Here is a 25,702-nt window from a genome sequence, read left to right on the forward strand (position 1 = left end):
AAACACAAGGCTGCACCCTAAGGAAGAGAACTGAATCAGAAGACAAATGAGCTGAGGAAGAAGCAGGCTCAGGAGATAGGGCTGGACAACATCTGACGCAGCGTATGGATGCTCTGCCATGGTTTCCACGGGGCTGATGATGCCAGTGCTTACAGTGCTGCCTGTGACCACACATGAGCATGGCACAGCATATAAAATCACTGGCATCCTTATGCCAGGGTAGCAGGGAGCGCGGCCCAGCAAATACCATAACATTTCAAATCCAGAGACGCTTTTGCTGGACCGTGGAAGGAACTACACGTCAAAGGCTTTACTACAGCCCTTCGTGAGGTAACCAGGCAATTACAATTATTAACTGGTAGGCTGAAACCCTGTATAAATAACCCGGCTTCCTGCAGGCATCATATTTTTAAAACAAAACCTGCCAAATGCTGCATTTGTTCCAGTTTTCCTTCCCCTCCTCCCCCGCCTTGCCTTTTAATTTCCGGTATTTTGACACGCAATTTTTCTGTGTTCACCTCCTTTTTGTTCTTGCACGGTTACTAACAGATCTGAGGATTACGGTGGCTTTTGTTCCACTGCTTGGCATTCACATTTCATCAATGACGTCTGCTCAGCTCAGCGAAGCGGGTTTGCAAGGAGAACCAGCCACTGCTGAGCTGGCAAAGTTGGTTCCCTCCTGTCCTCCACAAGGAGCATTTAACTCCTCCCACGGTCGCTAACCAAAAGGTTAGCTAGGCTCCATAAATCCCACCAGAAAAAAATCCAAGACATCTGCCTTCTTGCTGAGATTTCATGTCTGCTGCAAGCAAAGGAAAATGGCTCTTTTAGTCCCTAAAGGAGCACAGGCTCAGCAGGAGCATCCCACAGCAAAGTGGTCAAAGGCAGGGAAGGATGGGCAATGGCATCCCAGCGCAGCCACAACCCTGTGACTGTCTCCAGCCTATCCCCAAGGAATTGACTTCCCCCTTTCTGCTTCACATGTGGGACTTTTAAGATCTACCCAGAAAGTGAGGAGTAGAAAATGCCAACCACCCTAGGACCCCCAGAAATACTCTCCACACCGAAAAACGTCGCTTCAAGCTTGACGTGTGAGTTCTCCGTCCTGGGAGGGTGGAAGTCAGGACTTTACAGCTACTTGTGGGTGTGTGTGTCTACATATGCTCACGTGCACCCACACATGCTAGTGTGAGGAAGAGACAAGAGAACGTGAACGTGTGTGAAGGGAAGTGAATTAGCCCCATCTGCTCCGAAAAGATAATTTTCTCCTTGCATTTCTATTACCGTCGTATCATTGCCACACTAGAGTGCTTCTAAAAGGCTACAGCTCTGGCAGCCAGCATCATTACAGCTGCTCAGATTATTAACAGTATAAATAAACTCTCAGAGACACTACTAAGAAAATATTAACTACAATTATCACTGTCTGATAAAATAATGAACACTGAAGTGTTATTCTGCTGCCTCAGTCACTAGTGCGCATTTATGTGCACCGTGAGTAATGAAAAACAGTTTATTTGCATACTGAATCATCCTGGAATTGGTTCTCGCTATTTTATTTTATTTATTTTTCTGAAGATCAAGCAGCACAGGCTGAAGCTCTGCGTTTGCAAAATTCAGTGTACTCCGCCTCCTTTCCTGCTGTATATAATCCCATTAATTCCAAGTGAACAGAAAGCCATGCCCATAGCCATGCACACGCCTGTCAGAGGAGGGAGACAGGGCAGTGTGCAAGCTACCAGCAGCAAATCTAAAACCTCCTGACAGACTTTTATTCTTGGGCCTCATTGCTTTTTCTCCCTAGATGAGGAGCAAGGGCTTAAATGATATCAACACCATGTTTGCTGCATGAATCTTCCTTGCCTCCATCTCCATCACTGGCCTGCACGACTTTGGCTTTGTGAGCTCATTCTTCCCCTCACATTCCCCAGCGACACTCCCGGGACCTGTCCTTTCTTGACAGCAGTGGGGAACTTGGACTTGGTTATTAATTAATGTAAGTTATTACCTCCCTGCAAGCACTGGAGAAAAAAGTTTTTTAATCGCTTGGAGAACAGAAGATGGGAGCAAAAGCCTCTTGCCTCATGTCCCCAAGCCAGGCTCTCAGCCCTCACACCTGAGCAACACCCTCCTCACCAATCATCTTGTCTTCTTCACTGTCTGTTTGTTAGTAGAGTTCATTAAGATGAAGAGAAGTAAGCTATCTGGGCCTGAAAGCACTCACTGCAGGGCAGACATGACGCTGAAGCTCCGGTCCAGGTGGCCTGTTGTCACAGCCCCAGTTGGGAAAGGCTGTCCTGTTTCAAGCCAGGCCCTGTGGATTAGTAAGCACCCAGGCCCAAGGCACAGAATCACAGAATGGTTTGGGTTGGAAGGGCCCTTAAAGACCATCTAGTTCCAACCCTCCTGCCATGGGCAGGGACACCTTCCACTAGACCAGGTTGCTCAAAGCCTCATCCAGCCTGGCCTTGAACACTTCCAGGGATGGGGTATCCACAGCTTCTCTGGGCAACCTGTTCCAGTGCCTCACCACCCTCTCCAGGAAGAATTTCTTCCTGATACCCGAACATCTTGACATCTTTAATATCTTCCTACAAAAGCACCAAGTAAAGCTCTCACTCTGTTCAGCTCTTCCCTACCAGGCCACCGCAACAGGCCTGACTGTTGCCAGGGAGGGACTCAAGGCCCAGGGCAGGCTGCTGGAAGGGAAGTGGCGCGGGCCACGCCGAGCGCTTGCAGGCCCGAGCCCCCAGTGCTGATGGCAGCCAACCCTGCCTGAACGCAATGGATGCGAAAATGGCATTTTATCCGTCAGGGCCTGTGGGGAAGTTGTTGATTTGGGGTGACGGCATGGTGACACGGTTAGCACAAGGCATGCTACTCATCTGAATACGCAAGCTGGGCTGTTTCTGCCTGAGCGTGCAAGAGTGGCCCAGGGCAAGAGTGTCTGTCACGCTCCCAGCAAAAGGGCTGCATCCCAGCCAGGTATGAAGGAAAATTAGAAAGATGACAGGGAGAGGCAGCAGCAACCAAGCGCAGCCGGCAAAATGCAATGCTGAGAGAGAGAGAAGGGAAGGGGGCATTTTCTAAAACAGCTTCCCTTAATCTGTGCCAGAAAAATACTGCGTTGTACCTTAAGTGTTTTTATCTCACTGGCCCTTTTCTGTGCTTTTACATTTTTTCTCCAGCATCTCATGCTCCCTGCCTGGTCCCTTCTCCCCATCTACAAGCCTTTTGTTCCACCCCCTTCTCTGCGCTCAGCCTTATTGCCAGCTCTGAGCAGCCAGCCACGGTGGCACCCCATTTCGATTTGCAAGCCCTGGGGCTCTCGTTGCCTGCGTTGATACAACAGTAAAAGAGGAAGAAAAGCGGGGTGTAGTGGCCGGAGGAAACACCGTCTTTGAGCATCCCCCTCTGCCCGCTGCGGGGGAATGACAGCTCGGAGGAGGAGATCTTCTCCCTCCACAAAAATCACTGCTAGGATGAACCTCTGCTCCTGGGAGGGGAAGATTCGAGTCACAGCATTCCTCGCTGTTTTCCCTCCAGCATCCTCTCTCTCCTCATTCCCAGCAGTTGGCCTCTTCTGGCCACCAAAGCAGGTTAGATGTGGCTTGCCCTGAATAAATCACCCACATTAATTTTCCCTCTTTAATTAAAGAGTTCTTCTGTGAAACAATTTCTGAGAACTTCTTTGCTAAGAGAAAGAAAACAATGTATCGTTCCACATACATTTACAAAGACAAATACACTCTTATTCTGCTCCCCAAAAAAGCCCCTCTGAAAGGCAAAACATAGAGAACGGTAAAGAATTTGCTGAAGAAGAACTGAAGTTCATTTTAAATCAGTGTACCATGTACAAATGCTGTCTTACAAATAGGATTATTTAATTTAAACCTTAGATCTGTCAAGTTCCATTACTTCAAATGGAGCCTGTCGTTTCTTGACTTCATTATAAATCAGGATCCAAAAAAGCCCCTCTGAAAGGCAAAACATAGAGAACGGTAAAGAATTTGCTGAAGAAGAACTGAAGTTCATTTTAAATCAGTGTACCATGTACAAATGCTGTCTTACAAATAGGATTATTTAATTTAAACCTTAGATCTGTCAAGTTCCATTACTTCAAATGGAGCCTGTCGTTTCTTGACTTCATTATAAATCAGGATTATATTACAATTTATGTTAGGTAAAGTCACTGCTTTGATAGGAGGCAGTGAAAAAAGAATTATACAGCAGTCAGTAAATAGAGCAAAGTCATTGCACTGTTCTTGAAAGGCAAAAAGTCATCTTGCTAAATGAGGGTCCGAGCTGTCCTGTACCAAGACTGTTCCTAATAAATAAAAGACCTCTGGGAAAAGTGCTGAGCATACGCTGGATCTATTTTCAGCTTGCATCAGCAGCTGCTGCCCCTGGGATCGCATCTTTGCTCATACCCTACACCATATGTAATCACTCCAGTGCTGCAACCAGTAAGATAATGAAAGAGCATGGCATAAATCTATACTTGAGTGGAATGCTAAATGAGAAAAATAATACAAAAAAGGGGGAAATAAACCACATTTTCAAGTCATTAGGAAGAAAGACTTTGACATATGAAGTGTTGCAACCATTAATAGCACTTATCATATAGAGTGGAGACAAAGAGACAAATTAATCAAACTGACAGAACTGGGACATTTTATGCTAATGCAGGCTCCCGGGTTTTCGTTTGTATTCCTCTGTGTCTGGAAAACTGATACCATTACAGGGCAGGAAATTGCATGAATAACATGCAACAGATCATAAAAATTCACACACCAAGTGCAGAAACACTGCCAAAAGCGCTGTAAAAACAAGGCTAGAGACCTCAACAGAGAAACTACCAACAGCTAATGAATGCAAATAAGCACAGGAATATTTCCCATCCATGAATAACAATGAGACATAGGCTGTGACTCCCCAGTCTCCAATAGTATAGGTAAAATAAAGCCTGGAGAGTGAACACACAGATAGCTGGAGGGAACTGCTGGCCAAGCCAGGGTCCGAATTTGTTTGCAGTATTGCAGCCAGCAGTTTAAAGCCACTGGGGAACTGGCATAGCCAAGTGCTGCCTCTGTGTAAACGTATCGCTATGTTAGATCTAGTTTAACGTTTCAGGTAGAAGAGAGGGCGGGAGAAGGATGAAAAAGGAAATAAAACAGACCCACAAAACGGCTCATGGTCACACAAAGCAAAAATCCCCTCGCCCCAGCACACAGTAAAAACCCTTGCAGATAAAGACATTTTGAACATAATTCATTTGGGAAATACAAAGCGCACTTGCTGTCCAAAGCCACAGCCGTGTTATAAGGGGCAGGAAATGGCAAGAACTACATGAATGCTGGGCAGGGCAGGGTGCAATGCAGGATCTTGCCAAGGTTACTCCATTTGCCATAAAGGCTTCTCAAGGACCTTTAAAAAAACCCTGGCAAGACCGAGCACCGGTGAAGTGCAGAGCCCGTCAACCACACGAACACCAAATGACAAATATGTGCACTTGATGGGCAGCCCCAGCATTTGTCATTACTCTCCGTATTCTAGAAAAAATGATGCTGCCTTCTTGTATCGTAGTGATGGTACAAACCTAAGGTGAAGACTAGCTCTGGCGGGGTAAAAGGAGTAAAGCTGATACCTTCTGAAGCTGCGTCATTTCCAGCACTGCTCTCACCTTCCCCAGAATAGAACGATACACAGCTGATAAGACTGAGCAAGAGCATCTACGTGCCAATACTACATGCATAGAGAGGGTGAGGAAACGCCAGCCTGCCAGGGGTGGCTGCTTTCCTGAAGAGCGAGTACAGTTCCAGTCCTTGCCACATTTGGTGGAGGACCCCGTGTTCAGAGGCAATAGGACAGAAGCTGATCTACCCAAGCAGAGATGGGCTCGGGGAGCACACAATAGAGCCCAGCTCTCCATCTGCTCTCCAGCAGAGCGCCGTGGAGGTTTTACACAGTTTTAGCTATGTGAACAGGGTTTATCTCTGAACCTCAAAATCTCTTTCTGTTCCTTCAGTCACTACTAGAGTCTCAACAGGGTGCTTGGCATGGTACCAAGAAAATGGTACACACTCACAAAAGCAAGCTGGTCCAAAAGCTTTCCAAAGACAACAATGGTGTAACCTTTGTTCGAAGGGGAGAAATTAGAAACAGGCATTCATTAACTCCTGTAAATAAACACCCATCTGACAGATGGACAAGGGTTGCAAGCTGCACATGGAACAACTTTCTCCCTTCCCTCAAATTAAAAAAAAAAAAAAAGTAGCACAGACAATTAGTTAGAAAAAGGACTCATGAAAACTTCGGCTTTAATAAATTTTAATATCAGGAGGGAAATAATTTGGTCAAATAGTTATAACAATGTTGTTTTCTTCTGCTCTTTACAATAGCAAACCCACCTGTTGTCTCTCAAGAAAACATATGACACCTGACCCTTTCCTTTCCTCTACCTGCAATAAGAGCAACTTGAGGAAAGTGTAGAGTGAAACATCCATTCATGAAAGAGAATATTTAGAGAGGTGTCTATTACCACCTTAGCATTCAACCAAGAGGGAGAAAGCACAGTGACAAGAAATGACCATGAATTTTCACACTCCTTTAGCTGTGCAATTCTTCTTCAGAAAGACAGTTTCAGAACCAGACTGTAACCTCACCAAATAATTCAGAGTAGAACTGCACCTGAGAATAAAGCCGAGAGTCCAGAGGCAGATGATGCAAACAGTCTGGGCCCCCGAGGCTGGGATCGACTTGAAGTCCCCCAAGCTTGCCATGAAGAGCAGCTTATGGTGTGCAGTGCCGGGCTGCTCTTCACCTCTCCAAGTGCCGCTTGGAGGAGGTCCAGCACAACGTTTGTCTTCAACAGTTTACATGCCTATGCCCTCTCAACTGAGGTTTCCCATGAGAAAGTTCATGCATAATAGTGAAATAAAACCCTTAAGAGAAGGACGAGGGTCATCTTTGAAAAGGAAGCAGAACTAAAGCAAGCCTGAGGTAGCTTTTACTGGGTGTCCTTCTCAGTCCTCCAACGGCAAGACACATTGGAGACAGGGAAAGAAGAAAAGGAATTATTGATTTAAAGGTTTTTGCTGCTACTGAAAGCAACTCCTGCTTTCTGAATGGTATGATGAGTTTGTAAATATGACCAAGCTTATCTGTAGAATATCCCAAAGCCTATATATGTCATGGACACCTCTTCATATCTCACCTCCTTGGACAATGGTATAGATATTACTTGTTCTCAATGGCTTACACAAACTAGGCAAAAATGACAGGGGTAGATGGTTCTTACAAAAGACAGGCACCTCTCTAGTTTTTATGCCTTGTATTTGACAAATTAATTCAGACATGTAAAACATAGCCTTGATTTGATGCCTCCAGTCTCCCAAAAACTAACAAGTTTAAGGAATAGACAGAAACTGCTTGATTTGGGTTTACATCCAGACAAAAACGTCACATGCAGAAAGCCATCCATGGAGGAACATCTGCTGTCAGATAAAAGTAAGGTTAAAAAATAGCTCAACTCAACAGGCAGATGGAATGGCTGGAGAGACCCATCCACTTCAAGTCCAACTTCCCCTTCCGGAAGCAGAAATGAGCACTAGTCCTCTGCGGAAAGCAGAAGGGAAGTTGTCAGGATTTGTCTTTCCCCAGCTTTTTCCTGTCTTGAAAGGTTACTGGCTCCAACACTGTCCTTTGAAAGAAACAGGAAATAACTTGAGCTTATTCTGTTTTTACTTGACCAAGAATCCCCTGACGGGGAAATTTTCTCTGAAGACTGCCTGTGTGTCTGGGGAGAGAGGTGGCCAGGCATGTTGTACTACTGCTGTGTGGTCAGAGATGGAAAGATATCTTGCTGTCAGAGCTAAGACTTGCTTCTTACTAGCTGCAGACCCTTGCAACAGCGGACCACAGGTCTGAATTTCAAAGGAAAGAAAAAACCCAACAGGTTTCCCACAAGCAAAAGCTTTACACAGCCAAAAATGCAGCCTCAGCCGCCTAGTTGACAGTCTTGACTAAAATCCCGGACCGTTTCATCAGAAGCATTTTTTTCTGAAACTGAGAACTGTACTGGTAAAGTTTGCATGGACAATTCTTTTTTTCCTTCAAATCTAATCTTTTTACCTTGAAACACTACCACACACTGCATCCCCATGTGCACAGATTAGGGAATTTGGTCCTATCACAACTCAAAGCATGCAAACTTCAAGTAAAATGTTTTGACTGAATGCCCACACCCCTTTGAACTCTAAGCACTGTTTAGATCCACTTCTGGGTCAATTCTTTTTTTTTTTTTTGGATGGTCTCCTTTCTAATTTACTACCCCAACAAACCCACCTCAGCACTGCCTTCGGGAAGTATATCTGACACCGTGGGAGCAGAAGGAAATGCTGAGAATACGATGCCACCGCTGAATTTGTCCTGGGTCATACCTGCCAAACCTCTCTGCACTCCTTATAAGTCACTCTGTATACTTCCATTTTTCTAAATTGTTGTTCTGAAATGATGATCAGCTGCTGCAGGGAAAAATGTGCGCCAGGTACCTTAGCAACCCCAAATATATACTCAACTAAATATGGCTGTTTCAACACCAATAAAAAGATGCTCCATTTTTGGGGTCCTGCAGACTCACAGCTCCCATCTGCCAAGACTGATTAGCTCTCAGTGGAAGATAGAAGTCTTGCTAGGTACCTGCCTATTGTTCTGGATCAATGGGATGCCCAACAGCTACAGGACCCAGGACGAATCGGCCAGATAAGGCAGCAAGCAGCTCTGTCCTACCCCAATCACCTTGAGAAATGTTGCATCTAGTCTGAAAATCCCCTCAATGCTTCCTGCATGCTTAAAAGAGAGAGAGGGAAAAAACGTGAGACTGAAACTCTGGCTGAGGAACGATCAGCCGGAAGGTCTGGTTTCAGACACACAGGCTGCTCTGGGACCAGCGGCTGTGCCAGCTGCGGGTCAGCGTTCACCTCCGTGTGAGGTAATGCGAACCAGATCGTTTAGAGAGCGGTAAACATAGCTGAGTGGTTCACACAAGGTGATTTAATCACCACTGACCTGATGCACGGACCTGCGCTGTAATTCCTATCTGATGCAGCAGCTTCCACCCTAGCATTCACAGGGAGGTGATGACAGTATTTTATTTGTTCACAAGAGACATCAAAAATCTACTGCTGAAGGTTTTATGTTACCATTATTTAACTTCAGAGCTGATACCTCTCAATTCCAGCTGTTTGGTGACACCTTGTTTATATATCAGTTTTACTGTAAGTGCTAGTACTGCGATTCCCTGCCGTTCTCAGCCCAGCTATGGGTATTTTAACTGCGGGCCCCTGGCTAGTGGCAGTCCCTGGGTCACAGCGAGAAATTCCCAGTGTCATTTCAATGATAAATAACCTTCTCTTCTCCACAAAGTCTTCTAAAGTCTCCACCACTGGCTCTTAAGTGACCCAAAAGATGCATTGTGCGAACTTTAAGGGAAAAATAAAGAACAAACCCAAAATACAAACCAAAAATTAAAAAAGGAAACTATTTCAACTATTTCTGTGTGCAGGAAACAGTCAGTTACACTTAGTCACACACCCTGATCCCATCTGCTCTTAGAAGGTCAGATTAAGTAAAGTGGAGGCCAAAAAGGTTTATTAGCAGGTCTGATCTGTTATCTTAGGATCTTAAATTTCACGCAACTCCATCTGTACCATGCACCAACCTTCTTGAAGGGGTGTCTAAAGCTCATCCCTCTCCAAGGCCATTTGCCTTACAGTTATGAAACAATGTGGAGTCATACACATCACTGAGCAGTTTGTTGCTAAAAACACACGCCAAATTTTTCAGTTGATTTTAATCTGGCTTCAAAACAACTGCCAGTGGCTCTCATGCTATCTTTCTCCAGTAAATTAAACCACGCTTCTTAGAGATATGCCGGATACTTTCTTTTGATTTAAGTCTTTAAACAACCACCCAAGTCTCCTCTCAAGCTCTTTCAAAGAAATTAAATTCCATTTTTAAACCAAACCAATCCTGGGCTAGAGGGATCTGTGGTTTGACCAAGTACAGCTGCTCCTATTTATTTATTTTATTAAGGTAAATAAGGTGCCCAAGGACACAGCTTTTATTACTGTCAGACTGTGCTAACTAGATGCTTGCTGGTGGTCTCCCATCAAAGTGGGACAGATGAAAATTCAACTCTGCACCAAAGTCCTGGAATAAAGTCCTGGAATAAACCAGCCATTATTTCTCTCTTCAAAGTTTGTGCTGTGCATTTAACAGAAAGTGTGTCTACTCATTCCCTAAAAAACCCAACAGCCTGCCTCTAAAATTCACAAAGAGCACCTCATTCCCAAATCCTAGTACAATTCAATTGCCCCTTACTCACCTAAAACCTGGTTTTCACTTCCAAACTGAACCGTACTTTCTAGCTTTAATGTTTGTTGACTGCTGCAATGCATCATTTGAATATTCATATGCCATATTCTTCCCCATAACATGCTCAGTTTCACTGGTTAGCTGAGAAAACAGGCTGGTCTGACATTATTCACTGGGGAATCCTTGTCAGGAAGGGCAGTACGGAGATAAAACTTTATCTTCTTGGGGTCTTGGGAACGTTAATGAAGCAAAGCTTGATACTGGGATCAGAAAGTACCTTACAGGTTGTGGTCTCTGATGTGGTGAAGCTGAGGGGTGTGTTATCTGGCCTCCATCTCTCTGTTTATTCAAATGGCAAATGTTCAGCCTGTATTTCTGGACTCAAGTAAAAGAGCAGATACTTCACTTTCTAGCAAGAAAGCAATTCAAAGCTTTTTTAGAGGGAGAAAAAGCAAAGGTAAGAGAATCAGTGGTGGAGGGGTGAGGAGAGGAGGTGCTCACAGCATCGACGAACAATGCGGAGTCACGGCTCAGCCACCTCATTGTGATTCATGCCCAGGTATATACTTAAATCAGAAAAAAACACCCCAAATTAAAAAGCAAAGAAACAATCAAAATATATCTGCTGTTATACATGCTGATGGCTTCTGCTCGTGCCCATAGCAAAGTCTACCTTTAGGACTTAGGACTTCTTTTACATTTTAAATTACGTTTGTCGTGTGTGAACGAGAAAGTTTCCACCCTGCAAACTGCCTTTGGAATGGCAAGTGCAATCACAGCCAATCAGCCCGATTTAGCACCAGTGGCAGGTGGGGGTCTAACAAAGGCAACAACATCGAGTCCACCCATCGCGGTGGTGAATTCCATTCTGCGCATTCATCTCCGTATCCCTTTTGACAGTACATTTTTATACGCTTACAGGAATAAATAAACAAATAGCATAACTACCACCAAAGGGAGGTGAAAGGAATTATCCCAAGACTTTCTCCCCTTAACCTGCACGGATGCATGGCTTTTGTTTTGCTTCTTTAAGCCTAGCTCTCCCCACAGCACAACAGAGATGTATTTCACTTTTCTCCACTGGAAAAGTTCAGAGAATTATCAATAGCAAGATAGCCCTCATCAGAAAATAATGGAAGTTGTATGTGACTAGTTTCCTCCTCATACTTGAGGCATGAAAGATCAGGCTGTGCCGGAAGCTTTTGCAGTGAGACGTGGATGGAATTTCGTATCACATCACATCTTGATTGTCTCATTTCTGTTTTATCGCTCACCTGCTAGAAACAAAATATGTCGCTTGTACCTTGTACTGTGCTACACAGGCAACGCACACAGCACGATGCACATTTCTGTCTCACCGTTTCTCCTGAATTAGTACCATGTCACTTAAGACCTCAAAAAGTAACTGAATGCTCCGTTTTACTCTCACTACAGGCCCGCAGCCTCCAGTCATCCTTCTCTGCGGCCAGTGTCAACACTGTGAATCAGCATGAAAAATAACACAGTCCCTAGGAGGAATTTAGGAAACCAAATAATCCAGCTTCCACCTATGTGGACTCACTGAAGCGGCATTGCTGAGGTGACGTTAAAGTGTAAATGAGTTTGAAGCCTGATGGATACGACCTCTTGTCACGACGAAAAGCTCAGCGGATGACGGGGGTAGTGGCTTTCAGGTCACTGCCACCTCCTGAGCCAAGGCAGAAATAATTCTGCCTAGTGCTGTGAGAAGCATCAATGGCTGACACAGTTGTGTAAAAGGAAAACCACATTAATGCTTCCCATTCTCTAAGAGCTAACCTTAGCTGCTCCTAATACATCTCTGGGGTCCAAAGAAAAAGTGTCTTTTGCTGTTTCCTACTGTGTAATAACATCCCTCCAGCTGGGAAACAAACTTCCAAGCAGACATTTTCTTCTTGCCCTCTTGCTTCTCTTTCCCACATTTATCACCTCGTTCATTCTCTGCTCCTGTGCTGAGCACTCCCAGCTCAGGCCCTGCATTCTTTACAGGTATTATATTCATACATATACGCAGCACACAGAAAGGCAAGAGACAAAGTAAAGGAATATCGTTTATTTCTAGAGAGATAAAAAGGAATAGTAATCACCTTTATCCAGCAGGGTGTGTAATAGTTGACCTCCTGCATCCTGCCTTTGATTTTCCCCTGAAGGCAATCATCTTTCACTGGCTAATTCCCAGCATTTTTCCCTCAGGCTGGCGGGTTGGCATGGATGGTTAGCAGCTGCCAGTATTTCTCCTCCCTGTCAGCTATGAGATATACTAATGTTAGATGCCTGGCTCAGTCCCACCCAGGGTGCCGCATGCCTTCGCTTTCCAACATACTCAGCTTTTGCCAGCCTTGAACCCGAACCGAGCTCCCGTCCTGCCTTTCTCCTTGCAAAGATTAACTGGGTGAGGGAGTTCACCCATGTCAACCGAAGAAACAGATGACAAATTTCGCAGGGCTAGACCTCATGGGGAAAGGACAGGTTTCACAGCAGCCGTTGGGGAGCAGTAAAGCCGTAAAGAACACAGAGAAATTCAGCCCGTGGTGTGTCCCAACATCTACTTTCAACAGCTTTCTCTTAATAGGAAAGAATAGATCTGCAAGGATAAACAAACCAAAAAGCTCCCTGAGCACATCCCACCACCTCTTCCTCAAAGATGCTGCCTCTCTTTGTCCCTTCAAAGATATGTAACCCACAGAAAACTCTGTTTGATCCTCCTGCTTTAGTAGGGCAACATTTCTAGCAGATATAGTTCATTGCACTAAAAAGTCTCCAGTAACCACTCTTCACAACAAATTCAAGAAATTCAAGGTTCAAACTAACCAGCCTACTTGACAAGTAAGTTGGTTTGATAACAGAAAGGACAGTATCAGACCAGTGCTAGAGAAAGGTAGGTCTGCTGGCAGCCTTCCAGTACCTGAAGGGGCTACAAGGAAGCTGGGGGGGACTTTTTACAAGGGGCTGTAGTGACAGGAGAAGGGGTAACGGGTTTAAATTGAAAGCGGGGAGGGTTAGATTAGATATCAGGAAGAAATTCTTCCCGGAGAGGGTGGTGAGGCACTGGAACAGGTTGCCCAGAGAAGCTGTGGATGCCCCCTCCCTGGAAGTGTTCAAGGCCAGGCTGGACGAGGCTTTGAGCAACCTGGTCTAGTGGAAGGTGACCCTGCCCATGGCAGGGGGCTTGGAACTAGATGGTCTTTAAGGTCCCTTCCGACCTAAGCCATTCTATGTTTCCGCTACTTCTGACCTGTGTGTAACGTCACCAGAGCTGGAATGACCAGCTGAAGGCTTTTTTTAATGTACACCCCAAAGACAAAAAGATCCAAGCCAGGTCAGAAATCTCATTCGTAAGCTGTAGGAATCTCATGCAACTCAGGGGTTGTATTTGTTGCTGTTGCTGTCTTTTCACCATTTAACTGCAGCCTCAGCTTTCTGAAAAGCAGGCGAATGAGGTGTTTGCAGACGATGCTCCTCTGTCCAGCACCCAGCTTTCAGTTTACCCATAACAGCCTCACTGTGCACTTCTATTAGCAAAGCCAGGCAGGTAATAATAGTGAATAAAAAGCCTATTCGACCAAGTACTGGCTCCTTCTCAAGTAAAGTAGAGTACCACTACAGCATGAATGACTCAATCATCTACTCGAGAGCTATTACTTGCTGCGATGAAGCAATGTTAATTGGATAATGGCCTGCTGCCAGCTAATATTGGCATGACCTACAATACCCCTGGCTGACAGCCGTGTCTCTCTCTCTATCACACCTTTTTTTGTAATCTGGATGGGAAGTGGAAACCATTAAAAAAGCCTCATAAGTGCCATTTAACTTCTTATCATGAATTAAAAGCTTAATTAAGTGCCTTGTTAAAGGAAGGAAGACCAGTTTTCGTGATTAAATAAAACAAAACAGTTAGGGGTATGGAATGAATGACTAACTTTACAGCTTTAGACTCAGTTCTTGGAAAATATTAATTTCGGGTTGCATTTAATGGCAGCTACTAGAGGAAAACTGCACAATTGCTGAAAAATATCCTGGGTGAAAAGCAGGAGAGGTTCTTGTTGGTTACCAAAAACTCAGATGAAGAAAAAAGCGTAGAAGTTAAGAGCTAATGGGGTCCTTTTTTATGAGCTGCAGGCAGCTGACACACACACTCCATTCTCTAATTCTGCTCTGAGGGCTGATCCTTCACACACCACAGCCACATCTGAGCCCTTGTTATTAAACGGCTGTATTTCCAAGCGCTCATCCACACACCAAAATACGTTGCTTCAACAAAAGGTGTAGTACAAAATCAAATTGCCAAGGCTAGCACAAAAGGGTTTATGGAAACTCTTCAATCAGCGTAGAATCAGCTTCGTACTGACTTAGTTTGAGTTGATTAGGAAAAAGTTTGAACTAAGACACATTAAGCCAGACTTGAACTGACCGGAAATGCCTAGCACAAGGTTTTGCGTTGGTTTAAAACCCTGTAAATTCAGCTAGTCCCAATTCTGTGTGTGCACAATGCCTCCCTACTGACATGACTGGCGTATCATAAAGTCTGCTCTCACTTGCAATTGGATATAAACAAAAACTAATGTAAAAACATCTGTTCACTGTTTAGCTAGACAACAGTTAACAATGTCTGGATGCCAGATTAACAAACAGACCCCAACATGCTATGAAGGAAAACAAAAAAACTAGGCAATTCAGACTTCAGAGGCAGATTTACTGCTTTGAATAATCAAAAATAAGTTGTCTTGTTTTGATGTTAAGCTCCCTCACACCAACATTATATGAGTGTAAAAGCTTTATATATAAAGCTTCATCCAGCTCCAACATCAAACCTTTGAGAAATAATAATAATACTACTAATGCCCTTTCTCCACAGTTGCATACTTTAGCAGTTTTCAAACCATGCCAGAATTTCAAATGCAACGCCTGAATGGTTGACTTATAAATATCTTTGTTAATTTAGGAGTGATCGTCACCTTCAGAAAAGTTTTGAACTGTGAAGACTATATTTAAAAATGATTTCCAATCCCTGTTTTTCTATAACAACTATATGCCAACATAAATTGTCTCTAAGTCTGAAAAAAAAAAGTATTGGCTCAGGACATTAACTTTCAACTTTCATTTGAAAATTTTCCACTGGAGGTATAACTCCCTACATGACAGATTAAATCAGCTTTCACAGATACCTTCAGAAATAACTCCTGGGCTGCCAGAGCCCTGCAGACCATGGACTAAACCCAACAGCCTTGGGAAGAGCCAATAGCTTGTGAACTGAAAAAGATCCTGCTAACTTCTTTTAAATCAATACAGCTAAGACGTTTTTTCCCCTGGTCTATCAGCTCTGAAAAAACAACAGGAGTGTTTCAGTTCCTTCCACGGGGAGCTCCGACCGTGTTCATTGTTGCAGGCACTTCCCGTATCTACGCACAGATACCTACCAAAGTGCCCAAGCACGCTGCAGCAGTGCAGCGCCAGCAGCAGAGAGGTGCACCTTAACCAAGGAATAACCGAGAAATAACAAACTGCACCAGGCAGATCTCCACCCAAAGTGACTAACACTCGTGAGGAAATTAAATTCACCTCACATACTCAAATAACGTAGTCACCTAGCAGATCAGATTCAATGGAGTCATCAGCAATTAATTTGCACGTGGAAAATATCTGTACAAGTAGGCATTGGTAACAGTTAATAGGCAAAGAGAGGTCTTTTCAAGGATGAGAAAGTTAAGGCCCTTGCACGCTGTAACTAATCGAAACATGGTAAAGTAACAGAGGTAGTCTTAGGTGGAGCATGACATTTTCAGAGTATTGGAAAAAAAACTTAAGAACTAGATTCATGGCTTCTGCAAACCCAGTCTAACCCTAAGTCACTTTTTGATATTTCATTGAGATATATTCTAAAGTGTAAACTCCCAATACTTCATTTAGCCAAGGGGGATGTACTTAAACAGAAATCATTTATGGTTGGACTAGAGGAATTTTTTTTAATGTAGTATCTGATATAAAACACACAGAAAGACAAACCTTTGTGTTTTGACTCTTCAGTGTCCTATGAACATAGCACTGGGTCACCAAGTACAGACACATCGTGATTCCCTCCACCACCCTGCGGCTCAGCACCTCACCGCTGCTGTGATTAGAAATCTGCTCATTTCCAATCTGCTTTTACTAAGAGCCAGTTGAAATCAATCAATGCTTGTGTCAGCACTGTCTTTTGGTATTAAAGAGAAACTCCCCCTCTCAGCCATTTCACCTCCTCTGCCTACACAGAGCGGTACCATCTCACAGTCATCTCGCCAGCAGGACAAACTTGACATGGTCTTTTTCTTCACCTCCTTTAAGCCAGGGTCCTTCTTCCAAACATCCCAGTCCCTCTTGTATAGACTTATTTAGAATTTCAATTGTTTTTCTTAATCTAACTGGACCTGAATCATACATGGAGGTCTCACCGAGGCTTTGTAGAAGAGCACTGATTCTTTCCCACCACATCGTACCTGTGCACCCCAGGCACATTTTGACACCTCTCTGCTCCCACCCTTGCTTTGCAGTGCGAAAGCTACGCAATGCTGACTGGGGCTTGACTCTTCCACTGGAAATTATTAGTGGACACTGCAGAATCATAGTGTGCATCCTAGTGCGTCCTCTGTGTTACCTCTATGCAAAATGTCTGGGTTGAAATTTCTTCATGAGTAATAGTCAAGACTCATGAAGTCACACCTGGTGACCTACTTCTTCTAATTCTTTCCAACTTGTGCCGTGACAACACCATGACACTGCTGAAGTCCCTGGAGAGCTAAACCAGAGGGGGAAAAACGGTGTGTGACACTTTGGCACCCATCATCATTAAAAAACACACCATGCTTCTTCATGGGTGTTAAGCAAATGATGGTGAAAAACCCTCTGTATGGGGGTCTGTACCTTCTCACTGAGCAATCGCGGTCCCACGCCCTGCGGACACGGCCACCCCTCTCATGCCGCCTGTCCCATCCAGAGACGCCGGGCAGGCAGTGCCAAAACAGTGGGCAACAGCAGCCCTGGCCAGCCGGTACGTCCCCGCTCTGTGGGCAGCAAAGCCACTGGCGTGCCCCGCGGTAGCTGCGCTGTCACGGCCCTACGGCTGTGAGGAAATTACAGTGGGGGTGGAAGCCAGCCAGTGCGATTTTGTGGTAAAATAAAGTAAACTTTCCAGTGAGGTATGTATTTTCTACGTCCCTTGGCTTCCTGCTGTGGGAGCCATGCCGCATGAGAAAAACCCTGCTTTTTGACAGACTGTGTTGATGGTTTCTTGGTGGGAAACACACAGCCCAGAGCAGTTAAATCCCAAACTCATTGTGAGGGGAGGCGAGAGGAAGCACAGCTGAATGAGGTGCAGGAGAGGGGAAGGAGGAGGACGAGGATATGAGCTGCCAGAGAGGGGTGGATGGCCACGAGACTCCCAACAACGTGGCAGCTCAAATGATTTTTTAAAAATAATGTGCCATCCAGCAGCCACATCACCCCTTTAGAATTTCCTGTCTGGAAGAGCAGAAGAATATCAGGGTCCGGATAATGCCCTGAACAAAGCTATGGTAATTAAGCGTTGGGGTACAACTCCCTCGATGGCACTGACACAGGTGAGCTGAAGTATCTTAAAGCTTTGCCACCGTAACTGTTAGGAGTCACCACTAGGGAAGAAGGCTGATGGTCCATCCTTTAGCTATTCACAACCCATCCAAACACAAAAACAACATCCAGAGCCATGCCGGGGCAGGCGCGGACATCCATGCCATGCGCCCTTTGGCCACCTTAGCAGACCGCGGAGGTCTTCCTCACTGCACAGGATCATGGGGGCTCGTGTTTACAGTGGGGACATGATGACATACTGTACCTCTTCCGGCAGGCTGACCACCAGGTCATTTTCCGTCTGCCCTACCAAGGCCTGCAAGAAGTACTCGCTGCAGGCAGCCAGCACAGCCCGGTGGGCGCGGAACTCCTTCCCCTCCACGATCAGCGTCACGTCACAGAGAATGTCCTGCTTCCGCTGGTCATTTAAGCAGAGGAGAATATTGGTACAGTGCACCGTTGACTCATACACATACATGGGGGAGTCAGTCTTCTCATCCACAGACATGCCGTTCACACCCTGCAGAGGAGAAGGGAGAAAGAAAATACAAACAAGGTGTTGAGGAGCAATGTAGCCGCTGGGCGAACGTGGCGCAGTGGGATGCTGCCTGATTTTGGGATACCCTGGGACCATGGCCAAGCAGCCCATTAATTCCTAAATCCGAGCAAGTGGCTTGGGAAAGATATCAGGAAGTGTGTTCGTTGCCACCGGCTTTCGATCTGCTGTGCTTTGATTACCTACTCCCCCCACAGCTTCCCCTCTCAAAACCAAAATAGGGTTTAGATGGACTGCAAAGTGCTTTCCTTCAACCACCTGCTATGCATCTACGGTTTTTGATTTAGCAGAGGCAATAAAATGGAGACATGGGAAATTTTAGAAGATTTTAGAAAAAAGAAAAGAGAGTAACAGTTGGGTCTTCTAATAGTGGGGGAAAAAAAAAAAAAGGCTTTGTGCTTGCTTCTGTTATTTTCATATTAAGGGAAAAAACCTTCAAAACCCCATCCTATTCTTCAGCAGACAGGCAGCGCTGCAGGCTCACACTGAAGACATAGTCTCAAGTGAAAGGCAAGGTGGAACCGTACCCGATGAAGACAAGCCACTAACTACAACTCCATTTCACAATCAGAATTAGAGTGATTTTAAGCCTTAAGGCCGGGGAGAAGGATGTTTAGTGGCTTCAGAAGAAATCTGTTTCCAGATTTCTAAAGCAACATGCCTTCACCTGGAAAAAGGATTATTTGTATGTATCATTCTACCTGCTGCTGAAAGGAAAGCTGTGCAAATGCACAAACCTCAAGCATTTTAAGGAATTATTTTTCCTTATTTTGAACAACCTCTCTGCCTTTTCAGAATTGAGACTCAGAGGCGTACAGGGCTAAGGGCAACAGGGGGTGGTATGTTGGTATAATACTGCTGGACTGTAAACACTTCACCACTGTCGTGAGCAGAAGCAAAACTTCTCCGCTACTTTTTTAACATGGACCTTGGCAGTGTTTTCCTTCGGTAGTACAATATACAGGTACACGAGTAGGCACAACCTGACTTCAAACCATTTCTCTTGCCATGAGTTCAAACTAGGGTACCATTTTCCTACAGCGTCATTTGAAAGATACTAATAATCTAGATGAGAATGGATTTAAGAAGTCTCTCTTGTTACTTGTTAGTATTTACTAGACTTCTCAATGATAACTCCACCTTCCCACCTTTACAGGAGTATTTTTAAGCGAGTGGCTATAATGACTCTTTCTACAAAATAGGCATTTTTGCTAACATTACAGAAGTTTATTACTGGAAGTCTTAATGGGATGCTTACGGCTTCTCTTTTACTGGTATTTTCAATATTTACTGCTGACTCATGCTATGCTTCTGAGTACTCAGCTGAAATGCCTACATGAACTGAAAAAACCCAACCAACCAACCCAAATTAGCCCTTCACTGACTAAGGGAGAGGAGATACATAGCTGCTTATTGATCTGCATACAGGTAGCGAAGGGAGACACTTTGGGGTTTTTTTATGCTACCAGTTGGATTTCTTAACCAGAAGAAAAAAAATTTTTTTCCCCACACCTCATAAATTGAGACTAACAAGAAGAATTGACAGCAATCATTTTATTAGTACTCCAGTAAGGTAAAAGAGAAAATGATACTTAGGTCATCCCACTCACAGCTTTCTGTGTAACTGAAGTCTGATGCGAACGATAGCGTTATAATGATGTTCTAAGTGGTCACTCTTGCGTGCTATGAAATACAAGAGTTTACAAGAAAAATCTAGTGGGAAAAGCTGAGAGTTGCAAATGACAATGCAATGGGGAAAGCATTATTTTTTTTCTTTTTTCTTTTTTCTCCAGGCATGTCATATGCCTGTAATGTCTCAGATGATGAAAAAATGTACAAGAAACCTGAAACCTGGCAGGTAATGAATAGAACATCAATTATATTTTCAGTGCATTTTTAAAAAAAAAAAAAAAACCCACCACAAAAAAAAAACCCAAAACCAACCACCAACAAAAAAACACTGTTTGCTTGAAATTGCAATCCTTTTTTACAGTAATAGGGCAATTTGTGTGAATCAAATTCTGAATTACTTGGTTACTAATTAGTAATTTCCCACTTTTTAACTACAGCTCTCATCATGTGTGTTTTTTTAAAAAATTCATTGCATGCCCTATGGAGTGCTGAAAATACCACGGTGTATTTCCCCAAGGCGAGCGAGCCTGCCTTCTATGCTAGGCAACCTGACCGATGCGGTACAGAGGTGCCTGGGCTGTAAATCGCACGATGTGCTCCAGTGGATCCCTAGCTACGCTCCCGGGAAGGACCTCCACCCAGCTGCTTGTATCGCCATGCATTCCCATGGCTGTCATGACTCCAGGGCCTTCCTGAAAGCGGATCCACACCGTGCCCCTTCCCACAGCCGCTGAGAGCCCGTGAGGATGCCCTGGCAGGCAGCTGCAATCTCAGCCCGACACAGACTTCCCCTGGCCGTGCCCCTGGCCGCTCCAGGAAACACCCCCAGCCCTGCATTGCGCACCGGGAAGCTGGGGCTGGGCTGCAGCTCAGGACCGCCTATATATCAGCTTTTAATGTGTCAACACAAGTGATTTACGGTCTTCCCTTTTCCACGATCTGCCATCAACTGAATGACCTCCAGGCATGAGGTGTTTCCTCTCCGAGAGGGCTTTATCCTGCAGGACAGGAGCAAGAGGGTGAAAACCTGCACTGGGAATTATATTGTTCATTTTCACAGGGAAAAGGTTTACAGTGCAAAGAGAAAAGGTCATCGCAGGGCTTTGGCATATAACAGCATGAAAATTAGCAGAATTCAACTCTTTTCCCCCTCTTGTCCTCAGAATAGAAAAGCAGGGATTGGGTATTAAGCCTGAAGTGTGAGGCAAGCCATGCTGGAAGTCTTTTACACAGTGTTAATTCAAACCGCGTTTCTTTTTTCTGAATTCAGTATTATGCTGAGTTTGCAGAACCTTCTTCATGGAAATCATTGTTACACACTTGGTATTTCTTCAAACCGAGGAGAGAATGTCTTAGCAAGCCTTTCTCTGGCTCAAAAGAACATACTGTGCGTTTGTTTGCATATAGGTCACCATACTGCCAGAAAAAGCCTCTTTGAAACAAAAGTTTCCAGAAACTGGCTAGTTTCCAGAACTATTGTGGGCAAGGAAAGCACCACTGAAACCTCGCCAAAAAAAGTTGCCGGTAAAGGCCAGCCAACTGCAGTGAAGCGAACTGGAACGTTGCTTCCACTGTCCTGCCACGGCAACGGGTGGGAGATCCCACCGAGCCCTACTCGCATGGAGGAGGCGCACGAGACCTCAGGAGACCAAAAAAAGTTGCTCATGGAACATCCAAATCACCTCTGGGTTCACAGCACATTGTCTCTAATGGCTGGCGCTCGCCCAAAACTCTCCAGGAACTCAGGAACAAACTGCCTGAGCTGCTACCAAAAATACATCACCTATCACAAAAAAACCAGCTCCTGCCTCACAAGACTGGAGGGCAGGCAATGCGGTGTCTGTTTTTAAAGGGAAACATTAGGGGAGAGAAAATCTTATCACGGCAGACCAGAAAGTCCTGCATCAGAACTGGGCTAATTACGCGAAAAGGTACATCTCGATCGTGGCAGAGCTACAGGGCACTTAACCAGGCAAATTATCGTGACAAAGCAGCATGGCTTCTGCAGGTGGAAGTCATGTCTCTGATGGGATCTATTAGAATTCCTGAAGTGTGTCAAATTAGCAGTGAGGAACACTGGTATGTGTAATTAGTGTTGACTTTCAGAAATCCTTTGACAAAACCTTTACAACAGGCTGCTAGAGGAGCTCTGCTGTCAGAAGGTGAGAAGTTGCATCAGACTGGAAATCACTTAAACTCAATTGTATTCAAGAGAAGGGATGCAGGGACAATTTTCAGCAGGTTAACAGTGAAATTCCTCCAGAAACGAAACAGCAGCAGCAGTGGCTCACATCTGCCGCTGTGCAACACACGCCTGAGCCCCTCTGATTTCCGAAGTTAAAGAAGGGTTGGGCACACTTGGGACTTGGATGGGAGACTGACCGGGCGCACTGTGGTCCTAACAGCAGCCTGCCACTCCTGCAGCGGGGGCATCGAGAAGATGGAGCCAGACGATGGGAGCAAGGTGAAACAGCAGAGGTTTAGCGTGGACAGAAGGAAAAACTGAGGAACAGGTTGCCTGGAGAGGTGGTGCCACCTCCACCCTTGGAGGTTTTCAAGACCAGACTGGACATAGCACTGAGCAACCTGCTCAAATCTCAGAGCTGATCTTCTTTGAGCAAGAGGTTCTGCCAGGAACCTCCTGAGGTCCTTTCCAACGTGAATTATCTGATGATCCTACATTGATTAGTGACCTAGGAATCCACAGATCATGACAGGGAGACCGAAATAGATAAAATCAGTTCAAATGTCAAAGGTAATTGGGATTGTTGGGAATTCCAGAAAGTCTTAATATAGAAAAGAATTAAGACACTAACAAGGTGACACACTAAATCCCAGGCCCTCTATTACACCCAAGTGGCAATTAGAGGACAAAATGTAATTTTATAGAATGGTTGAGGTTGGAGAGAAACTCCAGGTATCGACCAGTCCAACCTCTCTGCTCAAAGCGAGACACTAGAGACAGCTGCTCAGGTCCGCGTCCAGTCGTGGTTTTAGTACCTTCAAGGCTGGAGACCACGTAACATCCCTGGGCAACCTGCTGCAGTTTGACCCCTGTCAGAGTAAAACAGGAACTCATTGACCTGGAATCCCAATTCTAATTTGGAGTGTCTCATGAAAAAGGCAGAATGAAGACAGACAGACTGTCATCACCTACAGACAGATTACAGAAAGAGAAACATTTTAATAAGGAGATGTTTTTTCTAGTTACTTCTGGTGCAGTATACTGTCGTGCAGTGTCTGCATCTGATTACTGATGTTGAAACCGGGAAGAATAAAATCCTCAGGAGAAAAACGAAAAAGATTATTGGCAAGGAAAGACAAACTGCCTGGGCAGAGGAACATGCCTGTATTATCCATCTTTCCTGACCTAATAACCACTGTCTCAGGAACAAATTATTTGATGGATGTCAACACAGATGAAAACCCAAATCTATCACCTCCACACATGCCTCCTAGACCACTCGCCCCCTCTTCCCCCAGCCCCAGGAGACAGTGCTGGGCACGCTGCCCTGTGCTCCCTGCCCTCGACCAGGCACCAGAGTTACATGGGACCAAGCCGTGGAGGGGAAGCAGTAGAAAACACCCGTTCAAAGACGACAGGCGGTGGGTGTCACCAGGGGCTCCCACTCCCATAGGCTCCAGCAGAGTGCCGGGTTTGGGATGCGAGAAACCATCGGATGTTAAGCCCCACTCACAAAAAGTGCACAGAACTGCAGTGGAAGCGTCCTTGCAGCCTCTCTACGGCAAAACACCAGCGAGGAAGGGGATGGGGGAAAAAAGGGGCCCAAAGGCACCACCTCATCCCATGAAACAAAAGGTTGCTTGTATCCCGGGAATTTAAGCAGGGCAGCAGATCTACAACAGCACACAGAGGGACTCCTAACAACTTCACAGTAAAGGCCTGGAAAGGCTTATCTCTCTCATTATGCCTGTAACGCCACATTTTAGTATGGAAGCCAACAGATGACAGTGTGTGGTTTCTCATTTAGGAACTGCAGTGCCTGACCCGGTGTAAAATGAACCACAGGTTCTGCTTGGAGCTGGCATTGTATCCTGCTGTACAAGGTGACTCCTGGCTTTCACCTGATCCCGTTGGAAGAGGATCAATACCAAACTGGGGTTATTTTTAGTTCCAGTTCACGTTCTTCCAATCAGCTCCACCAACAGTAAAACAAAAAGACACTTTAGGAATGATGTGGTCAGCTTGAACACATCTAAGCCTCTAGCTGGAGAGTCTGCACCAAGATTTGCATGTAAACATCTGACAGTATTTCCATCCAACAGGATGCAGAGAGTGTGAAAAAACACGCTTTTGTTCTGAGGTTTTCTGTTAATTTTTTTCTTCCCTAACAATTCAGCAAAAGGTACTAGGAAAAACATGGGGAGAAGTTGATAAAACAATGAAAAAGTTGAGAGGAACTTGTACTGCTGACAAAAGGCAGCAAAAGCACATCAGACTTGACAGTTTTTAGGGATAAACATGCACTGTTTTTAAGTGGCAAGTGGGAGGAAAATAATTTTCCAGGCTTCCTTCCCCATCTCCTAATATTTTTTCTATACTCGTTCTGTGTAATCAACACTTCGGTTTTACAGAAATTTATCAATAACTGACACTTCAGAGCTCCTAAAATGACCATCCTTATAATTGGTTATTACGATCTCTCAAATATAGCTGTAACAACAAAGGATATGATTATATTGTCACTGCTTTCCTTTAAAAAGAAACTATTGAAAGGCCTAATGATTAATTCACCATTTTTGAGAGCTCACTGTAATGACAGCAGACTATATACAAAGGTCTCTTCAGTGAGCCCATTATTCAATTAATAAAATGCTGAATACCGAGCAGTCATAGTCATATGAAACTCCCAAGAACTGTGTGAATTTTTAACCAATTAATTATCAATTACAACATCATAAAACACCAGCACAAAAATAGAAATAATGAAATTTAATTATACATTATTCTTCTTAGTTGCTGCAAATACTATACAAGACTGATTTTGATTAATAATTCATACAGCAATAAAGTATCAGGAAAGATAATTATACTGTGCCACAATTCTCACACTGATTTCTGTAATTACAGATTACAACAGTGTTAGCAATTTAAAAAGGTTAGGGAGCAGTAGTAATTTGCTATGTCATCCTCAGCAACATTAATGTCTTCTTCTCTGAGCACCCCAGATAATTGAAAATAGGCTAGCGGGCCGCCGGGCTGCACGGGCTTGCCTCCTGCCAAACATACTGTGGGTGCCAGGGCCATTAGCAAGAACGTCTACAGAAATGAGCTTTTCACATTGTTCAAGTAACTTCCGCTGTAAAGCAGACGGACATATGGCCAAGCAGAAAAGACCCTGTAGAGCATTCTTGGCCGGCAGCTGTAGACACGCACTGCTGCCGATAGCGATGGCTGGTGCTTCTGACCCTACCTCCTCAAAGTAAAACCTTTGTTTGACCATGAGTGGGAAGAGGGATAGCTAAGAGGAACTCAAGAGAGGATTTGCCAACACAGTTTGCTGACGACACCAAGCT

At 44.7% G+C, this 25,702-nt stretch overlaps 1 protein-coding gene across 1 annotated transcript in view; it reads right to left on the bottom strand.

Moving 5' to 3' along the window:
• Nucleotides 1-18,495, bottom strand: part of BACH2 (BTB and CNC homology 1, basic leucine zipper transcription factor 2) — a 46,783-nt gene extending 28,288 nt beyond the window's left edge. The window contains exon 1 of the mRNA XM_010154248.1: nucleotides 18,242-18,495. Coding sequence (XP_010152550.1) covers nucleotides 18,242-18,484 — 243 coding nt within the window. The 5' untranslated portion in view covers nucleotides 18,485-18,495. The remainder of the gene's footprint in view (nucleotides 1-18,241) is intronic.
• Between the last annotated feature and the right edge of the window lie 7,207 nt (nucleotides 18,496-25,702).

This window comes from Eurypyga helias, unplaced genomic scaffold, assembly GCF_000690775.1.
Source record: "Eurypyga helias isolate BGI_N326 unplaced genomic scaffold, ASM69077v1 scaffold45826, whole genome shotgun sequence".
NCBI lineage: Eukaryota > Metazoa > Chordata > Aves > Eurypygiformes > Eurypygidae > Eurypyga > Eurypyga helias.